The 19,971-nt window shown below is 36.4% G+C and overlaps 1 protein-coding gene across 1 annotated transcript in view; it reads left to right on the forward strand.

Moving 5' to 3' along the window:
* Nucleotides 1-486: 486 nt before the first annotated feature.
* The window catches only part of LOC131679535 (uncharacterized), a 380,378-nt gene continuing 360,893 nt past the window's right edge, over nt 487-19,971 (forward strand). Inside the window, exons 1-2 of the mRNA XM_058960276.1 lie at nt 487-582; nt 646-868. Coding sequence (XP_058816259.1) covers nt 487-582; nt 646-868 — 319 coding nt within the window. The remainder of the gene's footprint in view (nt 583-645; nt 869-19,971) is intronic.

Consider the following 19,971-nt stretch of genomic DNA (forward strand, 5'->3'; position numbering starts at 1 on the left):
GCCACCGCCAAATGACACCTCTGCGGCAGTAGCCTTCTGCAAAACACCGCTAGCTCTTTCATACCCCGCGCCATCACAAGCCATCCAAACGACGTAGGTAGGTACATCGACACTTGACTTAATATCCCTAACATACCAACAAGCTACTATATGTACCACCGAAAAACAGGACTCCCCGTGCATGCCATCTTGGCTGTCAACGTTCGTTCATCAAACTCATTACTATAGGTAACCATCAGGCACTAGGTATATTAAACGAAACTATAAACAGCCATCAAGTAGCTGCCGGTCGTCGTCGTCGTCATCGTCGTCGTCGCCGTCGGAGAGCAAGAGCATCGCGGGAGGATGTTGTACACACCTGTCAGCAGTTCTTCATCGCGTTTGAGTTTCTCCTTCATGTTGTAATCCATCTCCTCGCGCTGCCATGTGCCATGCAGCGATCGGGGCGAGCCGGTTTCTGCAGCGAATTTCGTCTACCCCGGCGAAATGCATGATACCGACACTGAGCAGTTCACTTGTGCAGTATCTTTTGCGCGCGAATTAGACAGTGACATTAAACCGCCGAGAAGTGCGCCTCCGCGGGTGGAATCGCGTACCAAGATTTTATAGCGTCGGGAGTGATTTTCGTGAGATCTGAGCGAAAAGTGCAAAACAACTGCTGAATGGCATCCAACCGTGACACCTCGCAAAACATGCGCGTCCCCGTGTGATGAAGATGAGTTTGGAAATGACACTACTGCTGCTACTGCTACTGCAACCGCCACCATCTTCATCGTTGTCTCCGCTGCAGCCGTTCGTTCAGTTCAAACCATCAGCCACCCACCGTCCGTCCGCAAGGAGAATTCAGGCCATGGGACCATCTTGTACCGTAAGATATATATGCATCACATTCTCGTCAACTTCCAGAACTTGTTATACGGTTGGCAGCATGGCTGTAGGAGAGTGCTTTTTCACGTGTGGGTTTGCTTGATTAATATAGATTTTGTCAAATTTCACGTTCATTTTGGACGAATCGTTCTTCGCTGCACCGCACGTTGCTCGCAAACGTACCGAAATATAATGGTGACGAGGTGCGATATCTGTGCGAGGTAACACCGCCCGGTAGTCAGTCAGTCAGTCAGTCAGTCTGTCAGTGACAAGGGGGGAAAACAAGCTGACGCGACAAAACACCATGCTAATATTTATTGACATGCATTAATCTTGGGCAAAATTTATGTGCATCAGTTTCTGACGAAAGATTTAAGACAGCAGCCAGACGATGATGACAAAATTACGTCCAGAGCGACGTTTAATTCGGTGCTTACATCAGTTCACTGGTCGGGATATGGGACTGTGGGAATATATTTGGAACCATGAGTAGATGAGTGAGAAATAAAAAAAAATATGTCGTTGAACGGAAACGAATTTTTTTTACACGTATCCATCACCAGTGATTCATGCAAGGTTCAACTTCAAGTGATCAAATGATTGCCTAAAATCAAAGTCTAGAAATCGTCAAAATCTAGAATCAATCAACCTCATGCGTTTGAATTTTTAGGTATGGTTTCTATTACCATTTATCATTTCTAGGATTTTTTGTTTCCTTTATAAAAGTTTTAAGCACAGGGTGATTCGCCTCTATTTTCGGATTAGGAAAATGTATTTTTAAAAAAATCTTTAAACCTCTGTGCGGAACTGGAAATCGAATCAAGGTGAGGTGCGTACAAGGCAATCGATATACCAACTACGATATGCCTGCCCCCACGTTTAGGAAATGAATCATATGATCAATTCCAAATTTACCACCAATTATCTAGAATTAACTGTAGAAAATGGCGAAACAACATAATCTCAGATTCGCATAATTTCTCGATGTTTCTTGGGTTTTCTCGGAAGCTAGTAAGATTTCCCATTAGTTTGTATGGGAAAACCCGACTTAATCCACCTAACAGTGAGATGAGACATTTCCTACACATATCACTGTGGGACATTCATTAGTTTGCAGAATACATGCGAAGTAGGCACCCAACTAGTGGTGGGATGATCACAGTTTCGAATAATACCTCGAATATAATTAATAAATTATGGAAAATCGCTAAAGCAAATGAAATCAAAAAAATATTTGATAATGATGATGATGACCCAATTATTTTAGCAAAAATTGGATAAAAAGTTATCAAATTCATAAAATGAGTAGAATGATTAATATAAATTAAATTAATCGAATAAATAGCTAATTGAGTGAAACATTAGACAATTTAACGCTCAAAAAGGCAAGCTAAAATTGTGACTTCAAGAAGCATCGCTCCTAAGACCCAAAGCACAGTGGTCCTGAATGCAAATTTAGCAGGAATTTAGAGATTTTACTAAAACTAAACAACTTAGCCTTATTAAGTCTTTGGAGAAGTTTTCGTAGTTTATGAGCCCCCTCTTTTTGTTAAAACAACAGTTAGGGTGGTTCTAATTTTACCAAGATCAAAAAATTAACTTTTTAATCATTCTAGCTAGAGCCAAACGACCTCCAGCGAAGTTGTATAACGACAAATTTTGGAAAAGTTTGCTGAAGGCATGTAAGCTCTATCTGTCATACTTTTTATTTTACAACAAATTTAAAGTCGGAGCTTGGGGTGTTTCTTCGAAATACAGTTTTATTCCATTAATTTTTGTGATATTCATTTAAAACTGAAGTAGTCTTCAGACAACTTTAAGATTGTTTCAAGGCGAATAATTTGTTTCGTGGCACCGTATATCTAGCTATTTCCGTTGAAAAGTTATGAGCACTTTTTCGCCAAAAATGGGGTTGTTTGAAATAACAATATCACTCATTTGGAGCAAATAAAAGATAATTCTTTTTGAACTATGAATATGGTCATGATCAGAGTTATAATTGAACAAAAAATGGCGAATACGACATTTTTTAAAATTTCATAAAATTGATTTAAAAAAATCTATTTATGAAATATTAAGTGCTTATATCTTGTGAACAATAAAAGCTAGAGTTTTGATGTACTGGAAGAAAATGTTCGTCTTCAAAAACTCTGAAAAACATCTGAAGGATAGGTTGGAAAAAAATGAAAACTGAAAAAGTTATGTTAAAAATTTGGTTTTCATGAATTGACTCTTTGTAATATGTTTAAATTACTTTCACGGTGAACAATATAAAAAAATTTAGTTTCGTTTTCATGATAAAATATTGCACTTTACAATACTTTTCTATTATTTTAAATAGTGGGTAGGGTGGTTCTAATTTTTTTAGAATCAGAAAATTTACTTTTTAATGGTTCGAGATAGTTTCGCTGTCTTCCAAAAAATTGAAGGAAATGAAATTTTAAAAAACTTTGTCGAAGACACTGAAACTCTATGTCGTGTACTTTTCATTTTACAAGAAATTTACCAAAAAAATCTAGAGTGTTTCTTAAAAAATGGTTTTCTTTGTATAACTTTTGCCGTTTTGATTTTTCATTAAGATCATTTTAGAAATACTTTCAGATATTTTGAAGGAGAACAATTTGTCTTAATATAATGAGCCTCTAGCTCCGCCCGTTAGAAAGTTATGTATACTTTTTACTAAAAATAAACTATATTTTGAGTAAATATTGCAAGATATAAAAAAATATCGTATTTGCCATTTTTTATGATCTATACTACAAACTATGCTATTTCATATGAAAGCAATAGTATTTAATGTTCAATGCCCGAAGCGAAGACAACTCTATTTGAAAAAGTTATATTTTTTATATAAAAGTTCTTATAACTTTAAAACGAAAAAAGTTAAGTAGTTGGTGTTTTAAAGCAAATTATGCGCCCTAAAAGAATATTCAAGTTGTCCAAAGGGTACTTTAGCGTAAAATAAAAACTTCAAAAGTTATAGAAATAAAACCGTTTTTTTAAGGAACACCCTAAAGCTTACATTTGAATTTCTCGTGCAATAGAAAATATAAAAGCTAGAGCTTGCATGTCTTCAGCAAATTTGTCTAAAATGTGTTGCTCTACAACTTCATCAAAGACAATAAAGCTCTATCTAAAACCGCTAAAAAGTTCTATTTTAAATGATGCTAAATTTAGAACCACCCTAGCATCGGTTTAAAGAAGGGCCCTGCAAAGTACAATAACTTTTCCAAACATGTTGTAAGGATAAGTCATTTAATTTTAGCAAAAAGTTAAAATTCCTGCAAAATTCGCATTCTGGCCCACTGTGCAATGGAATCAAAAGCCTCTTTTTTGTCGTTTTATCAGTGAGAGAGTCGAAAGCTCGAAAACGCTCGAACCTTTGTATTCGAAGTTCATTAAAACTAGAGAACTGTATCTAGCCGAACCACTGAGACCTCTTGCCTTTTTGAGGGTTAATAGTTGTAACGTTCCCCCGTGGGGGTCAATGTAACTTATAATTTATTTCACGCTCAAACGACACAATAACAACACAATAGGTACCTAACAATAGGTCTTCAACAAAAGTACTCAGCATTAGCGCCATCCTATATAAACAGAATGCCAAGTTTCGATATAATTTTGTCCAGCTGTTAGCGGCCAGTCGTAGGTTCGAGCAGCAGATATAAGAAAACTATTAGGACCTCGATCATCGTTATTAATTTGATTAATTAATTTGGTTCAATGTGATGTCCGGAAAGAAAACAAAAGGACTAAAATGAATCAATAAAACTAATAAAACGAAGTAACTGAATAAAACGAATGAACTGAAAAAAATAAAATTAATAAAATTAATAAAATTAATAAAATTAATAAAATTAACACAATTAATAAAACTAATAAAACAACGAAATTAATAAACTATTTAGACTGAAAAAATGTACACTATAAATAAATTGAACTAAATGTATAAAATGCGCAAAATGAATACAATAAATAAAATGAGTAAAATTAACAAAATGAATAAAACGAATAAAAATAATAAAATGAACAAAATGCATAAAATGAAGAAAGTGAATACAGGTAATCTTCGATACAACGTACTCTCGATATAACGTATATATTTTTTAATTTGTTTTTCTGATCCTAATTTCTCTTCAATTACACATGTATTCCATATTTTAATAATTCAACATGTTACACACTATCTTAAAATGTAATAATTGGACTTCTAATGAGCATGTTAGCAATTGGCTACTTTATTGAAGAGTACGAGAGCATTTTTTTCAAATTCCATTGGTATATGATCGTCATTTATTAAAACCAATCATTTATCTCAATAAATAATACAAGATCAGTAAGTTCTAAGCAATTATAAGCAAGAAAAATCAAAATTGGTGTGACCATTGATAGTTTGTTTGGGAACTGCGGAATCTAATTCTCTGAGCCGAATGACAATGTTTATGTTCCATGGCATGCTTTGCCATAAAAAACAGTATGTGAAAAGCAATCATATTTGATGACAATCAGTTACAATCGCTTCCTCAAATTCTGGAATTCGGTTCTACGGATTAGAGATTCTTTTTATCATTTTCGATATTTGGGCTATTAAATTACATCAACCGTATGATCTACGAATCATATTGAAAGTAATGCGGACACATTTAACTCCAATTTCAGATATTTCCGAAATCAGTTCCCGGGACTGATGATTGTTTTGTCTATTTTGCATTGATGTTGCCAGCATGTGACGCATGAAACTACGTCCCCTTGACGATCTACGAGTAATCCAGTGATATTTATAAAAAATTTACTGTTGGTTTCTGAGACTCCTGAATCCGGTTACTAGAGAAGATTGTTTTCGAATCCTATTATGTGTCACATCAAATAAATGAGAGTGAGAGATCATATTTGTAGTTACACGGATAACTGTGCACGTGTTACGACCGGTTTGGTGTATTTAACCTTTATGTGTCCAACAAAAAACACCTTTAACAGGCCAACGAGAGCACCCGGGTACCCACAAATTAAAATGCTCATAACTATGGCTTCCTTTAACCGATTTGGACATTTTTAAATGTTTTTGATTCCGGAACTAGTCCACTTTTTGATTCATGTGAAATTGAACCGGATGAATCGATCTGGTTCCTGATAATCCGGATTTTCCGGAGTTATGTTCCAGTACTAGAGTATGATTTGTAAATTTTAATAATGCCCTAACAATAAGTATCAAAACTCTTCAAATTGTTTCGGAAGTCTGTTAGTTGTTGTTACGGGACCCTATGGCAATTTGAAAAATGGAATTGGAATGGAATGGCCACTCACGCCCTCAAGGGAACCTGCTCTGGATTATCCGTTCCGGGGTCAGATCACCAAATGGTTCTAAAACCACGAGATACATCCTACTGATGCAATTTCAAGAATTTTGATACCCATATTGCTAGTATTCCATTGAAATCCACATATATTATCCCAGCACTGGAACATGCTTCCGGAAATCCGGATTCCCAGGAACCAAATGAAGTAAGCCGATTCGTTTTCACCAAGTCTGAAAGTGGATGAGTTCCCGAATCCAAAACAACTAAAAGTATCAAAATCGGTTGGAAATTACCTTAGTTATTGGCATTTCAGTTTTGTGGGCACCCGGGTACCCACGTCGGCCTGTTATGTAGTAAAAAAACAAGGTGCCCCTCCTCACTCTCCCCTTACTATTTCAACAATATTATTAACCCAAAAGCTTGACTTAGTGAAGTTCTAAGTGGTCACAAAGTTTCAATTTCCAGCTATGGATAGAACATGGGAAATACATTAATTGAAACCTAAAAAGGTACCCGGGTACCGCGTCGGACACATAACGGTTAAGACACCGGTTAGCGGACATATATTTTCAGAAATTCTGGAATCGTGGATACAAGTGGATCTTTATAGTCTATTCTAATTCAAAAGTTTATAAAGTGCCTTTATTTGGCGCACACGGTGGGAATATAAAAAAAACACTTCACAAACACAGATAGGATAATAATGACTAATCGTCGCTGTTGTGCTATCTTATGACAAGCGCCATTTAGCACATTTCGAGAAAAACGATTTTTAAAGTTTGAGATTGAATATCTTGAAACTTATAAATGGTAAAAACAATTCAAAGAAGACAATTAATGCTTCAATCTATTCTGTATTAAACTCTCAAATATCACGAAGTTCGGTTGACTATGGTGCGAGTTTTCACTATAAATGTAAACAAAAGTCGCACTCACACGTGTCGTAGGCGTGTATTGATGGCAAAATTTGTATGGCGTGTCATAATTGCGCATGGAAAGTTTTCCATAGAAAAAAGCATCAGTTATTAACTTTTATTAATATCTTCGGCTTTATTCGGTCTAGAAACAATCGATGAGATGCATTTTGAAGGAAATTGAGCAAGCAATCTAGAGAAAATAGCAATTTTTAATTACAGTGTTGCCAAACATGAAATATTGTCAATTTAAAAGTAAAACTGCATATTTCTCGCAATACATGTATTTTTATTTTAAAAATTATTATGCCATTGTGTTCCTCAGACATTTTTACATATAAAAACATCTAAAACTTCTACATTACTTAAGCGAATCCCAAGATACAGTGATTTAAAGCAAAAAACTGTCAATTTTTCATCACTTTTTTCGCTATACCTCAGTAACCAAGCAAAATTTCAAAATTCTGAGAACGCCATTTTGTAGAGAATTTTCAGATTAGTAATGTTGCATATCTAACTCAGTTTACTCCAAAATGGCGTTTGTCATAAGATAGCACAACAGCGACGTAATGGCTTAATAATATAAATATAAAGTACCACGAACAACAATTCTGTGAGCATTATGCATGCTGTACAATTCGATATAACGTACAATTTTTAAACCGAGATATACGTTATCTCGAAGTTTACCTGTAACATGAAAACAATGAATAAAATAAAAAGATAGACGCATAAAATGAATTAAATATATAAAAAATGAAATCAAGAAGATAAATAAAGCATATAAATAAAATTATTACAATACATAAAATAAATTAATGATTAAAATAAATAAAAATAATGAAATACATAAAATACGTCAAATAAATAAAATAAAGGAAATAATTTTTTTTTTATTCAGATCACTTACAACTAAAGGCTCAATCGACATTTGTTATAGCGGAGCCGATCATATCGCATAAAATTAATAAAAAATAATCTACATCGAATTTATGCCAATACTTCAAAATTTAATTTGAACTTCCGATATAAAATTGTTAACTAGGTCCATGACAGCCATATCGCATACTCTCCTAGCGATTCTCGATAATTTAGTACTTATGGTCCGTCGGGCTTCTACGTATAGCTCACAGTACCGAATCACGTGATCTAGGTCTTCGAATCCTTGTCCACACTCGCAATGGTTTGTTCTCGTATGGTTTATACTGTAAAACTGATTTTTCAGTGTAAAATGATTCGATATGATGCGACACACAGTTTAATGAACAGTCTACCAACGCGCAACCCATCGAATCATGGATATAACCGAACATTTGGTAAAATAGACCGACACCATCTGTCAAGTTCGTCGCCCTTCCATAGTGCTAGCCATTCATCTACGATCTCCTTTCTCAAGATCCCCCCGCTCAGAATAAACTTGTTATACAAAGCGCAATCGATTGTCCCGTACTTTGGTAGAGCGTCTGCAAAAAAATGAAATAAATAGAAAAAATGGAAAAAATAAGATATATAAAATTAATAAGACAAATAAAATTAAATAAATAAATTAGCTAAGATAAATAAAATGAATAAAATGATATAAATAAATAAAATAAATAACACACGTAAACTAAATAAAATAAAAAGCATAAAAAAATAATTTGGATTAAATTAATAATATCGATAAAATAAATGAAATGAGCAAAATAGATACAATTGGTAAAATGAAAAAGAAGAAGAAAAAATAAATAGAATAAATTGCTTTCAACAATTATAATGAAAAACTAGGCTATATTGAACCATTAGATGTTTATGTGAAGAAATCTAACACCAAAGTTTAAGTTGTTCTAAAACGTTGTTGTTTATTAACACCATAGGCATGTAGGGGATAATAAAATCTCTAAAATGAATTAATAAAATAAATAAAATAAAATTAAATAATCAAGTAAATAAAAGGAAAAAATAAGCAAAAACGAAAAAGTTATAAAATTAACAAAATAAATTTATTTGTGTCAAATTAATTTTTTTTATATAACGAATAAACTTAATGACTGAAAAAATAGTCAGAGCATAAAAATTTAAAAAAACCGAATGAAATGTATGAACTGGAAAAAATAGTAAAATGCATAAAATGAAAACAGTAAAAAATAAGTAAAATGAATGATATGAATAAAATACACCAAATGAATAAACTGATCAGAATGAATCCAAAGGATGAAACAATAATCTTGAAAGTTCGAGCGAATACTATACATAAGAAATGCAAAACATCGAAATATCGGAGACAAGCATGGTTTTTGATTCCACTACCAGGTGGCATTATACAAGCAAGATGAACTGAGTTGACCCAAAAAGTTATTAGTAAGTGGATCCGCCATGCACAGGATTCTCAACAAAATTAAAATCCCGACCACCCTTAAAGTACAAGTGATGAAATTGGTAAAACATCATATCACGTAGAAGCTTTTGCATAATATAACAGTAATCTGACAAAATTAACGTGTGGTAATCTGACCGTCATAGTTGCATGAAGTTATTTGAAGATGTAGGATGTCTTGGCCAAGGAATAATGATAAGGTAGGGCGGCCGTTACGGTTCACCATTCGAATCGTTGTCTGAAGCGTTATGTGTTTAAGGTGGTGATACGATGCCAGAATGCAGCCAATTTAGCAGTTCATTTGCGAACGGAATCTTGACGTCAATACCGACGACAATCGAGGAAGATTATGATCACAACAGAAAGCAAGATACGGTGCAGTTTATTTCCAAAATTATATTACGCCAGTCATCTAAATAGTTTAAATTAAAATAAATTCAGATTTGCTATAATTAAAGTTTAGGATAACAACTATAAAAGCTTCTAGATTTGCTAAATTAATAGTATCCTAAAATAGTAAATAGCAGCAAGATTGTTATTAGTTTGGTCCTATATATACATATTGAACTTGTGTGAATTTCTATCCAAGACTTAAACTAAACGGCTGAATCGCTTAGAGTTAGCAAAAAGGATTAAATTAATTAAATATCTATTTGGAGAGGTAAATTGCATTCGAATAACCGAGAAACCATTACAATATTACATTATGTATTACAATAGGTACCAGTTGAGGTTAGGTTGAGCCCTACGAAGAGGGACGTACGAGATCGATTCTCATATCGTCTAAAGTCTCTCTAATTTTTAAGTAGAACTTACTGTTGGAATCATATTAAATTACCAAAATAAATAAAAATTCAGCTACAGCTGATCATCACACTACAACAGTTTTTGCGATCTGCTACGAGAAACAGGGTACCACACGTTACTTGAAATAACAGGTGGTTTTCATAATCCAAGCGCGAAGAGTCTTATTTCTTTATTATTTTTAATCGTTCGGATTTCACATGTTCAATCTGAACTAGTTAACATCGAAGGTATTCTACGTCAAAAGTTGCCACACGTTAACAGATAAGCAAACGTTGCTATTTTGGAGGACTACCGCGCTAACATCGATCTGCTCGCCGCAGCCGATGGATTCTCATCGATTCCTTTCTTTGCCGTGAGACATGTTGGTAGATTTGAGTGATTCGTAGTCCGTATGATTTTAAGCCTCGTCTTAATGACCCTGTCACTAGTTTTCCGGTCTGTATATTTAAAATTTTTGCTCTCACTGTAGTACTAAGGCTATTAATGTTCATAACTTTCCCTACTGTGTAATCTCTAGCTAATTGAATGCCGTTATAAGGAAAAAACAAGTAAATTATTTCCTTGTTCCGGTGCCTCACAACCGTCCTGCACTGGGCTGGCTCAAAGCTCGTACAACAGTTATGGGCTTTTTACGAAGGAGTACCTAGTTTGCATACTCGCAAAAGAAGTGGAGAAGGATGGCGTGGTCACCGTTTTTAGTTACAATCTATTAAAACACAGGGTTGACTGTTTCAATGATCCCAAGTTTTCGTCAGTGAAAATTCTGAATTTCTCAACCCTCCCGCAACTTGACGTTTAGCCTAAGTTGCATGAAACCACCGTGTTTCGAATGATGTCGCCACCATAGAACGCCGTCCACAAATTGCGATACTGTAAATTTCTATGCGAGAAAATAATTACGTGACGTCTTTTACGAACTTGTCTTCTTTATTTACATTCGGAAGCGGTAATCAAGATGGTCATTTCAAAACAGCGTAATAATTTAATATAAATACAAACAAGTTAATTCGTCATTTTGGAGTTTCATAAAAGGATTACAAATTGTGCCGAATGTAAAATGTAAAATGCATGATTTGATTTGAGTGCGCTTCTAGTGTGAACTTTTTCTTTTCCCGTCGCCCTTGAAATATCTTTCGCATATGATAATTCTCGAAAGTTTGTCGTTAATCTTAAATAATTTAGTTTTGTGATTATCATTTTTCACTTCGTATTTAACAAAGGTGGGATTGACTTCGATTGTTTATTTCTGACAGCATTTACGACATTTACGGTGCAAAGGTTTCCACAAAATTCAGAAATGATGACAGCTAATTTTCTATCGGAGAGGCAGAAAAACAGTCCAGTATCATTGTGTGTGTTGTTTACATTGCAATGCAAATATTACTACCTAATATCTTAAAACTAAATGAAGATGCTCACTAACTAGCATAGGCGCCGCTTGTTTGTATGCTGATGATCCCAAAAAATCATAAATCATTTAAAAATAATGCATCGGAATAAAGATGCATTATTTTTATAATAAAATAACACCAAACCCAAAAAGTCTTCAAAAATTAATTATCGGAAGTAAAAAAATCTGAACAAGAAAATTTTCGCTGTGTACAAGTTTACGCTTTTTTTAGAAATTGCTCTTGAATAAAGATTGATCCACCATTTTAGACCCACAGACCCAAAAAAAGTGGTTTCAACGATTTGTATAGGAGCTGTCAAGTTGTTCCCCCTCTGGAATTTCTAACGATTGCTTTAAGCGTCAGTCACAAATGACTGACATAAGTCCTATGTCAACTCGGACTCGTACCGGGTGAACTTCGCCGAGTCTTTGACAAGGTTCATCTAAATGCCTTTGTGAGTCACGGAGTCATTAACGGTATTAAGTGTAAATTTCCGAAAAAAGCTAATTTATTTGTGTATGGTCACATATAAGGTTTTTATGTTAATCGTGTTGAAATTCTTTCAATCAAATGGTGAATAGTTCCCAGTATTCACAAGCCTCTATCTTATGCCTCCTCGTACGTCAATTGATGACCTTCAATCTATCGGTCGGCTTCGACTGAGTACTATTGCCTTTTACTGTAGAAGCGAAATAAGAAGGTGCGAGTGAATATGAACACTTTAACCCTACTGTAAGCGAAACGGGGTGTGCGATTAGCAATTTGATGTGGGTAGTGAGGATGAAAAGCCGTTTCTTCAACTGTAGCATTATCCACTTGCATTGAACTCAACAAGCGGGACCCGGAGCATGTCTTTGATAGCTGCCCGCGGCGAAACGTTAAGCTTGTCATTGGCGACATGAACGGCTCGGTTTGCCCGGAGGTATTGTATAAACCGGTGATCTGCTCACCGTGGAAATATTTGTTTTTGTTTTATGACCTTAAGTCACGGTTTACGCCAAGTTGTTTCTAATTCGATTCTCAGTACGCGAACAGGTTCACAACTTTATGAACATTATTCATAAAACCAATGGTTGACTCATGATTTATTTCATAGATATAGGAACGTTAGTTCACGAAATGAGAATATTCTGGTTATTTTTTCGTGAACTATTTCACGAAATTCGGAATTTTGATGTGATTGATGTGATGATGTGATTTGAACCCACCATCAGTTCCAGGTTTTTCCAATGAATGCGGGTAGATTTATGGTAGCCCCAAAATGATTTATCGTGAAACCTGTTATTGAAGGAAAGTCAAAAAGGGTAAGCAGAGTCACTTACACGCACCCCGCGGAAAAAATAAGCGCTTCCAACAATAATATTTCAGTAAAAAGATAAAATATTTCGCTATACCTGTTTTACCCACCTGATGGTTTGTTTTGAGAAGGGTGCGTCAAACTAGTATCAGACCTTCTGAAGAAAACACGTTTCCTTCAAGTGACTTTGGCTGGCTATCGCTATTCGTATGATCCAGTCCTCAATTCGTATGATAAAATTCGTATTCACGAAATTCGGTATTTTATTCATAAATCCATTCAATTCTCGTGAACTAATTCATGATCCCCAATATATTTGTCACGATCAAATTGCGTGAAATGGTTCACAAAATCATCAAATATTATTCATGTATTCGTGAACTGGTTCATGATTCCTAACGTATTAGTCGCGATCCATCATATCCGTGTTCGTGACATAGTTCACGAAATCATGAAATATTATTCTTGTATTCGTGAAACGGCTCATGATACCAGTATAATAGTCACAACTTACCATTCGTTTTCGTGAAATAGTTTACGAAATCATAAAATATTCATGTATTCGTGAACTGGTTCATGATTTACGATCTATCTATTTGCATCTATCTATTTGCATGCTGGTGATATTTAGAAGATATCCCTAATCATTTACAATTTCATGCAACATGGTAATGAAATTCTTACGTGCACTCTTTCACAAAATTTGGAGTATTATTCGTGGAATAATGTTTGTTCCATGCACTTTTTCATGAAATACCCAGCTGCTAGCGACCAGTAATGGGTACGAGCAGTAGATATAAAAAACTATTAGGACCTCGAACATCGTTATTCATTTGATAAGGTTCATTGTGATGTCCGGACAGAAAACGAAAATGGCACTGAGAACCGCAAATAGTGTGCGTGATATAGTTCACAGAACCGGATATCGCGAATGAGTCTTATTTTAATGATCCAGTTCATATTGTCACGTTATTCCGAGTAAGAAACCGTTAGTAACCAAAAAATTATAGATCACGATAAGGCGAATAGAATTTACGAATACTATGATAAAACTGCTGATATCATTAACATTAGTTACATTACTCTATGAAAGTAAGCTCTAAAATAAAATATCATGATAACATGAATAGAAATTACGAAACTCGTGACCAAGATCCTGAAATAATGAACACAAATCACACAACTGGTGAGAAAAATATCTAAAAGCGTGACTTAGATCCTGAAATCATGAACATGAATTGCTCTATTCGTGAATAAAATATCACGATAACATGAACAGAAGTTCCAAAAATCGCAACTAAGATCTTGAAATCATGAGCACAAATCACACAAATCGTGACAAAAATATTTTAAATCGTGACAAAGTTCCTAAAATAATGAACATGAATCACTCTACTCATGACTAAAATATCACGATAACGTGAATCGAAATTACGAACATCGTGACTAAGATCTTGAAATCATGAACTTTTATCCCGATAACGTCATGAGAATTCACAAGAATCTCGAATAAGCTCTTGAAATCATAAACAGCGTTTGACTGTCGACTGTGTATTCCCAAATCGGGGTGTGTGATTAACAAAAGGATGTGGGTAGTGAGGATGAAAAGCCGTTCCTTCAACTGTTACCCACGTGCATTGAACTCAACAAGCGGGCCCCGGAGCATGTCCTTGATAGCTGCCCGCGGCGAAATGTTAAACTTGTCATCGGCGACATGAACACCTCGGTTTGCATGGAGGTAATTATATAAATCGGTGATCTGCTCACCGTTACAAATGACAACAGCCGAACGGACGATGTGGGAACTTCCCAGTTCGAAACACCTTCTTCCCCCGCAAATGTAACTAGAAGGCCACATGGAGATCACGTGATCAACGAATTGGGAACAAAATCGACCACGCTCTAATCAACGGAAAGTTCTGCGAGAAGGTGAACTGGTCGTGCAAAGACTATGTGACACATGTGTGTGAAGTGATCGATAAGACAAAATAGTGTTATGACAGACATCTAAATGGCAAAGCATAAAAGGACGAAAGTAGTGAAATACTCAGCTTCGGGAAGCTCGCCACCGTCGACAGAATCCCAGTACAGGATCTACTTCAGATTCAGGAGATCAGATGCTTGAGGAATAATAAAACCGCTGACAAGTATTGGCTGCCATGTGAGCTGCACAAACACACGGGACAGGCACTGGTTAGAGCACACCGCTTGGTGATAGCAAAAATCTCGGTGGAGAAGATTTTACCGGAGAATTGTATGCAGGGTAGTACTATGTCCCATCTACAAAAAAGGTGATACGCTGGACTGCTGCAACTACCGAGCGATCGCATTGCCTGTAAGTTTCTCTCACAAATTCTTCACACACCTATCACCGTTAGCAAGGGAGTTCGTAGGGTACTAACAAGCAGGTATAATAAAAAGGACACACAACCTATAACTAAATTGGTTGTGGAATTTGCGTTTCGATTTCGTCTCATCAGAATCCGACATTAACTTAGTGACAGGACTGAGCCAAACCCAGGTTCTATTCTCATCAGCTGAATCAGAACTCCTTTTCTTGCGTGACATCACGTAGGACGTATGGACTAAAACACAAATTTTCTAGTAAATCAATCATAATACTAATATAAAATCTAATTTTCAATTTATTTCACCAAACAATTCGGATCAAACAGTGTCAGGGATAAAGCAATAAAAAAGATAGTGAGAAAATAGTGAAGTGATAAGTTGATATGAAACGATAAAGTGGTATTTTTTTTTATTTTTTGTCACTTCTACGCATCAGGTCATGCAACTGCCTCATACCTTTCCATCACAACAAGATAACAGGTATTTAAATCAAAAAACGACGGTTTCCGACACATCCGTCAAAACCTATCTCCCATATGCAATTAATGAAGTTCAAAACGCATTCTAGCGTGATTATGATGATGACATTGAGATGTCGCTGAATATGCTTAGCATCCCCTCCTCCCTCACGATACTACTCGTGTGAGGCAGAAACCCACAATTCTGTTTCATTGGTCCAATTATCATCTCTCACTATCCGCTTCTCATCAGCCAGCATCGCACAATCATCCTTCCGATGTCGTCGTCAATATCGTCTGTCATCGTTCGCTTTATGTCGTCTGCATACTTATGACAGGAACCCGTTCGAAAAAACGAAACTTCAACCGAGCGATCCTTGCTGCGGACAAACCTCTCTCACTCTATCAATAAAACTACAGCTTCTCTAGGCAGCGCTGGGATGGCTGGCGCTGCGCTGCTGACGAGAAAGCCAGCAGCAGCCCACTGTCCCAACTGCAAATTATCGACCAAGGAAGGCTTCAATCATTCTTACTCCATCGCACAGCGAACCGACCGCGGCAGGGGGTTGTTTGACAATTGTCGATGGTGGGAGCAAAAAATAACGACGAAAGTGCACAGCATCCTCAACCCCACCACGTGCTTCCTACGGTCCCTCAGTGGGTCGCGATAGGGGCGAAATGGGACACAAATCATGTTTATCTTCACAGCTGAAGACAAGTGAATGAAGCAGCAGCATCGCGGGAAAGCATCATCGGGACAAAAAAAAATACTAAACTGTCCGTTGAGACAGACTATGGTTGACGGAAGGGGGGGACTATGGCAAGCGGGAGAAAATGAGTGCCCGTCCGTCAGTTTGCAACTCCGCGGTTCGTCGGGTCTTCGATGAGAGTGGATCTCGATCGTAAAATTTTATGGAAAGCATAAAAAATAATGAGTTACTTACACTCGGCACCGATGCGCGATTGTCGTAAATTACGACTTTTTAGAGAAATTAAGATGAAACCGGCGCAGCGGGTGTGGAACGGGTCACCCGGAGCCAAATGGGAGTTGATGTGCTTTGACAGGAAGCGCTCCACATCAATGGTATCGATGGGCTAGGGTTTTGCCACTGAAGGTGTTCAGGTTTAGTAACACGGAGCAGGATCGATTTCGATGGGTTCGAATCCGGTGAGGTTAGGGTTCTGCTAGGCGTCAAACGTTGGCTTTCACAAAATGTTGAAATGAAACCTTTTGAGCCGCTAAGGGTGTAAATTATTTTTTACAACTTTACGGATTAATTACAATAAATTAAATGTTAGCAATAATTTACAATGAATACTAAAAAATCAATGCGAGTCTATTGGATTCAGCGCATGCAGTTTAAGTACAGTCCACATGCTAGGAGTGAAGATATCTACGGCGTCTTCTGAAGGCAGCTTAAAGATCATCATATTTGTCACTAGTGGTCTGAGTTTTATTTTTTCTCTACATTTAAATTCATTTTTACTTATGGGCTTGAATTGAAATTCAGTAAAGAAGTTTGCAAAATTTTATAAATTATTACAAACTCAAACGATATCAGAAAAAACCTACTTCAAAAGAGTGTGTAAACTGTGACCGTTACTGTGTCATTATGTCTATAAATATCTGGCTTAAAATAGTTCAAACTCATGATTTGACCTAGTTATACATTTCTTCGAATTATATTATCCCTACAATACTCTTTCCAATAAAGCCTTTCCGCTATAGAGTAATTGAACATGTTAGTTTCTTAAAACACACTGTGAACAGCACATACACAGTAAAAATGATGGTATTGTTAATTGCGAAAATATTAAATATTCTTACGAGAGCTACAATCGTCCAAACTGATCCAACACAAGCGTAATCATCACACAATCTTCACTGTGCCACGGTCCCGCCAATAATGTTGAAAGCTGCGAACGGCGGCACCCACTTCCTAGCCTTGCCTTGCCTTACCTTCAACATCGACGAGGAGGTCTATGTAAAACCATTCGTTTCCTTGAATCACATCAGAGCAGCGGCAGCCAGCCAGCGTGCAGATAATGCCAATATTAGGATACGGAGACAAACGAACCGCAAATGTCCCAAAGCGGAAATCGAAGTCGGTTTGAGATCTGTAGCCGAAGTAGCAGCAGCAGCAACATCAGCAGCAGCAAAGACAAAGGGAAAAATCAATTCCGTTCAGCCAACCCGATTATGATATGTAGAGCACGTACTCATTTTGCTTCACTCCGGAAACTTCAATTATTATAAATGGCCAGACGCGGAAGACAAAGGGAAAGTGACGTGATTGAAGATAAGATGGAAAGTTTGACGAAATATTTAGCTTTTCAGGTTTCGCTGGGTGAACTTTCACTCAAAAGTCCTTAATTTTTAAGTCTTCGGAAATCAGCCGTTTGATGTGAATTCTGAAGGGGTATCAGTTATCATTAAATTAATGTTCTATGAAATATGAACAGATACATTTTTTAAAAAGAGTTAGAAAAAATCGCATAGTGCCCTTTTCGTATAGAAAGGTTATGCAATCGTCAATATTGATAGGATTGTAATTATTGTATTCCACAAACCGTTTCCTAATATTGCAACCAGCCGGATGTCTAGATTGCGACCCAGTTTTTCAACCGGTCAAAAGTGTATTTCCAGAGTCCAAAATATCTAAAAGTGCCCAAATCAGGTAACATTGACGTAGTAGTGATTTTTTTCACATGGTGGTAGCCGGGTAGTCTGTCGGCCTGCTAAAATTTTTTTTATTGGACACGTCAGATTCCAGTTTCGTTATTTGCGATTTTTGTCATAATTTGGAGGAACATAAACTTGTTTTAATTGTATCGACTAAAAGACCCGATAATTAGACGATGTTTATGATTTCAGCAGGTTGTTTACTTTTTTTCTAAATTGCTTATCATCAAATTTCTTTGGTGAAGTAATGTGAAGAACGTTAATGGTTGATGATTTTCATACTTTCTATTTGCGTTATCGGGATATTGCATTCTTAGGAATTCCCACATGAAGTAACGTGACTCATTTCAATGATTTCAAGACCAAAAGGCAGGATCCGAACCTTCAACCCGTGGGACTCAGGTTCAATACAAAAAACTCGTATGCTACACAGAAAAAAATATTTTGTAATTTTAAGTTTATTTTCATGCACATATTTGGAGCATGAATATAAATGTAAAATTAAGTTCCACTAAAAATCCACACGACTTGTCGTGCTTTCTTCAACGAATTTTATTATAATTCTACACGTGAATTGAAAATTACAGTTTCTTCAAACGGAAAACCAATGCACTTCAATGTATTTTTTACACGCTTATTGCTGTAAAATGAATGACATGTAATATTACACGAATGAAAGTGTAACATTGTATGCTTTTTGATGCTCCAATTGAGTGCATTGATTTTAACGTAATTTTCAATCAAAGTTTTGATTCAATCTTTGTATGTTTACATTCATATTGAATTACATGTCGTTTAAATTTCATTATTTTTTTGTGTGTATCCTTGGTATTTCATGACGTCCCAGAAACAACACATGATAATCGCATTGGAAAATGTAATCAGATGGCAGGTATTTCGTAGATTAAAACGCGTCCTCCTTGATTGTCCAGATAAAGAAACATTGGCGACAGAATTTCGGGAATTCTGAAATACCTGCAGAAAGGCTATTCGTAAGGTTGAAAAAGTTTGCTGGTCAAATTTTCTAGATGAGATCCATCCAGAGTCAACATCACCAGAACTATGACGTAGTGTCAACGCTCTCATCGACAAACGTAGACACAGTGGTTATAGTCTCAAAACTATACGGACGGCACCCTCGATGATCCCCTTTAGATTTCAAACGAATTAGAACAGTATTTGGCGGAGTTATCCTCCGAAAAAGGCTACAGCGAGACCTTCAGGCGACAAAACATGGCTATCTCAAAAATTCGATCATATTCCCTGCTGATATCATTCCGTACAACCAGCCCTTATTTCCAGCAGAACGGGCCTACGCTCTGAGCATAGCTCACGGGAAGTCAACAGGTACGGTTAGCCTTGGTTACGCGATGTTTCGACATTTTCCAGCACGTGGCGGATATACCTCGGAGAGATAATCACACCAGCACGAGCCGACGGCCATCACATCGACCTCGCAGTGGTCGATCTTCCTAAGGCATATAACACGGTCTGGTGCGAAGGAATCCTGAACCAACTACGCGATTGGGGGGTCGGCGGGAACCTGGGAAGT

Source organism: Topomyia yanbarensis, chromosome 2, assembly GCF_030247195.1.
Source record: "Topomyia yanbarensis strain Yona2022 chromosome 2, ASM3024719v1, whole genome shotgun sequence".
NCBI classification, from domain to species: Eukaryota; Metazoa; Arthropoda; class Insecta; order Diptera; family Culicidae; genus Topomyia; species Topomyia yanbarensis.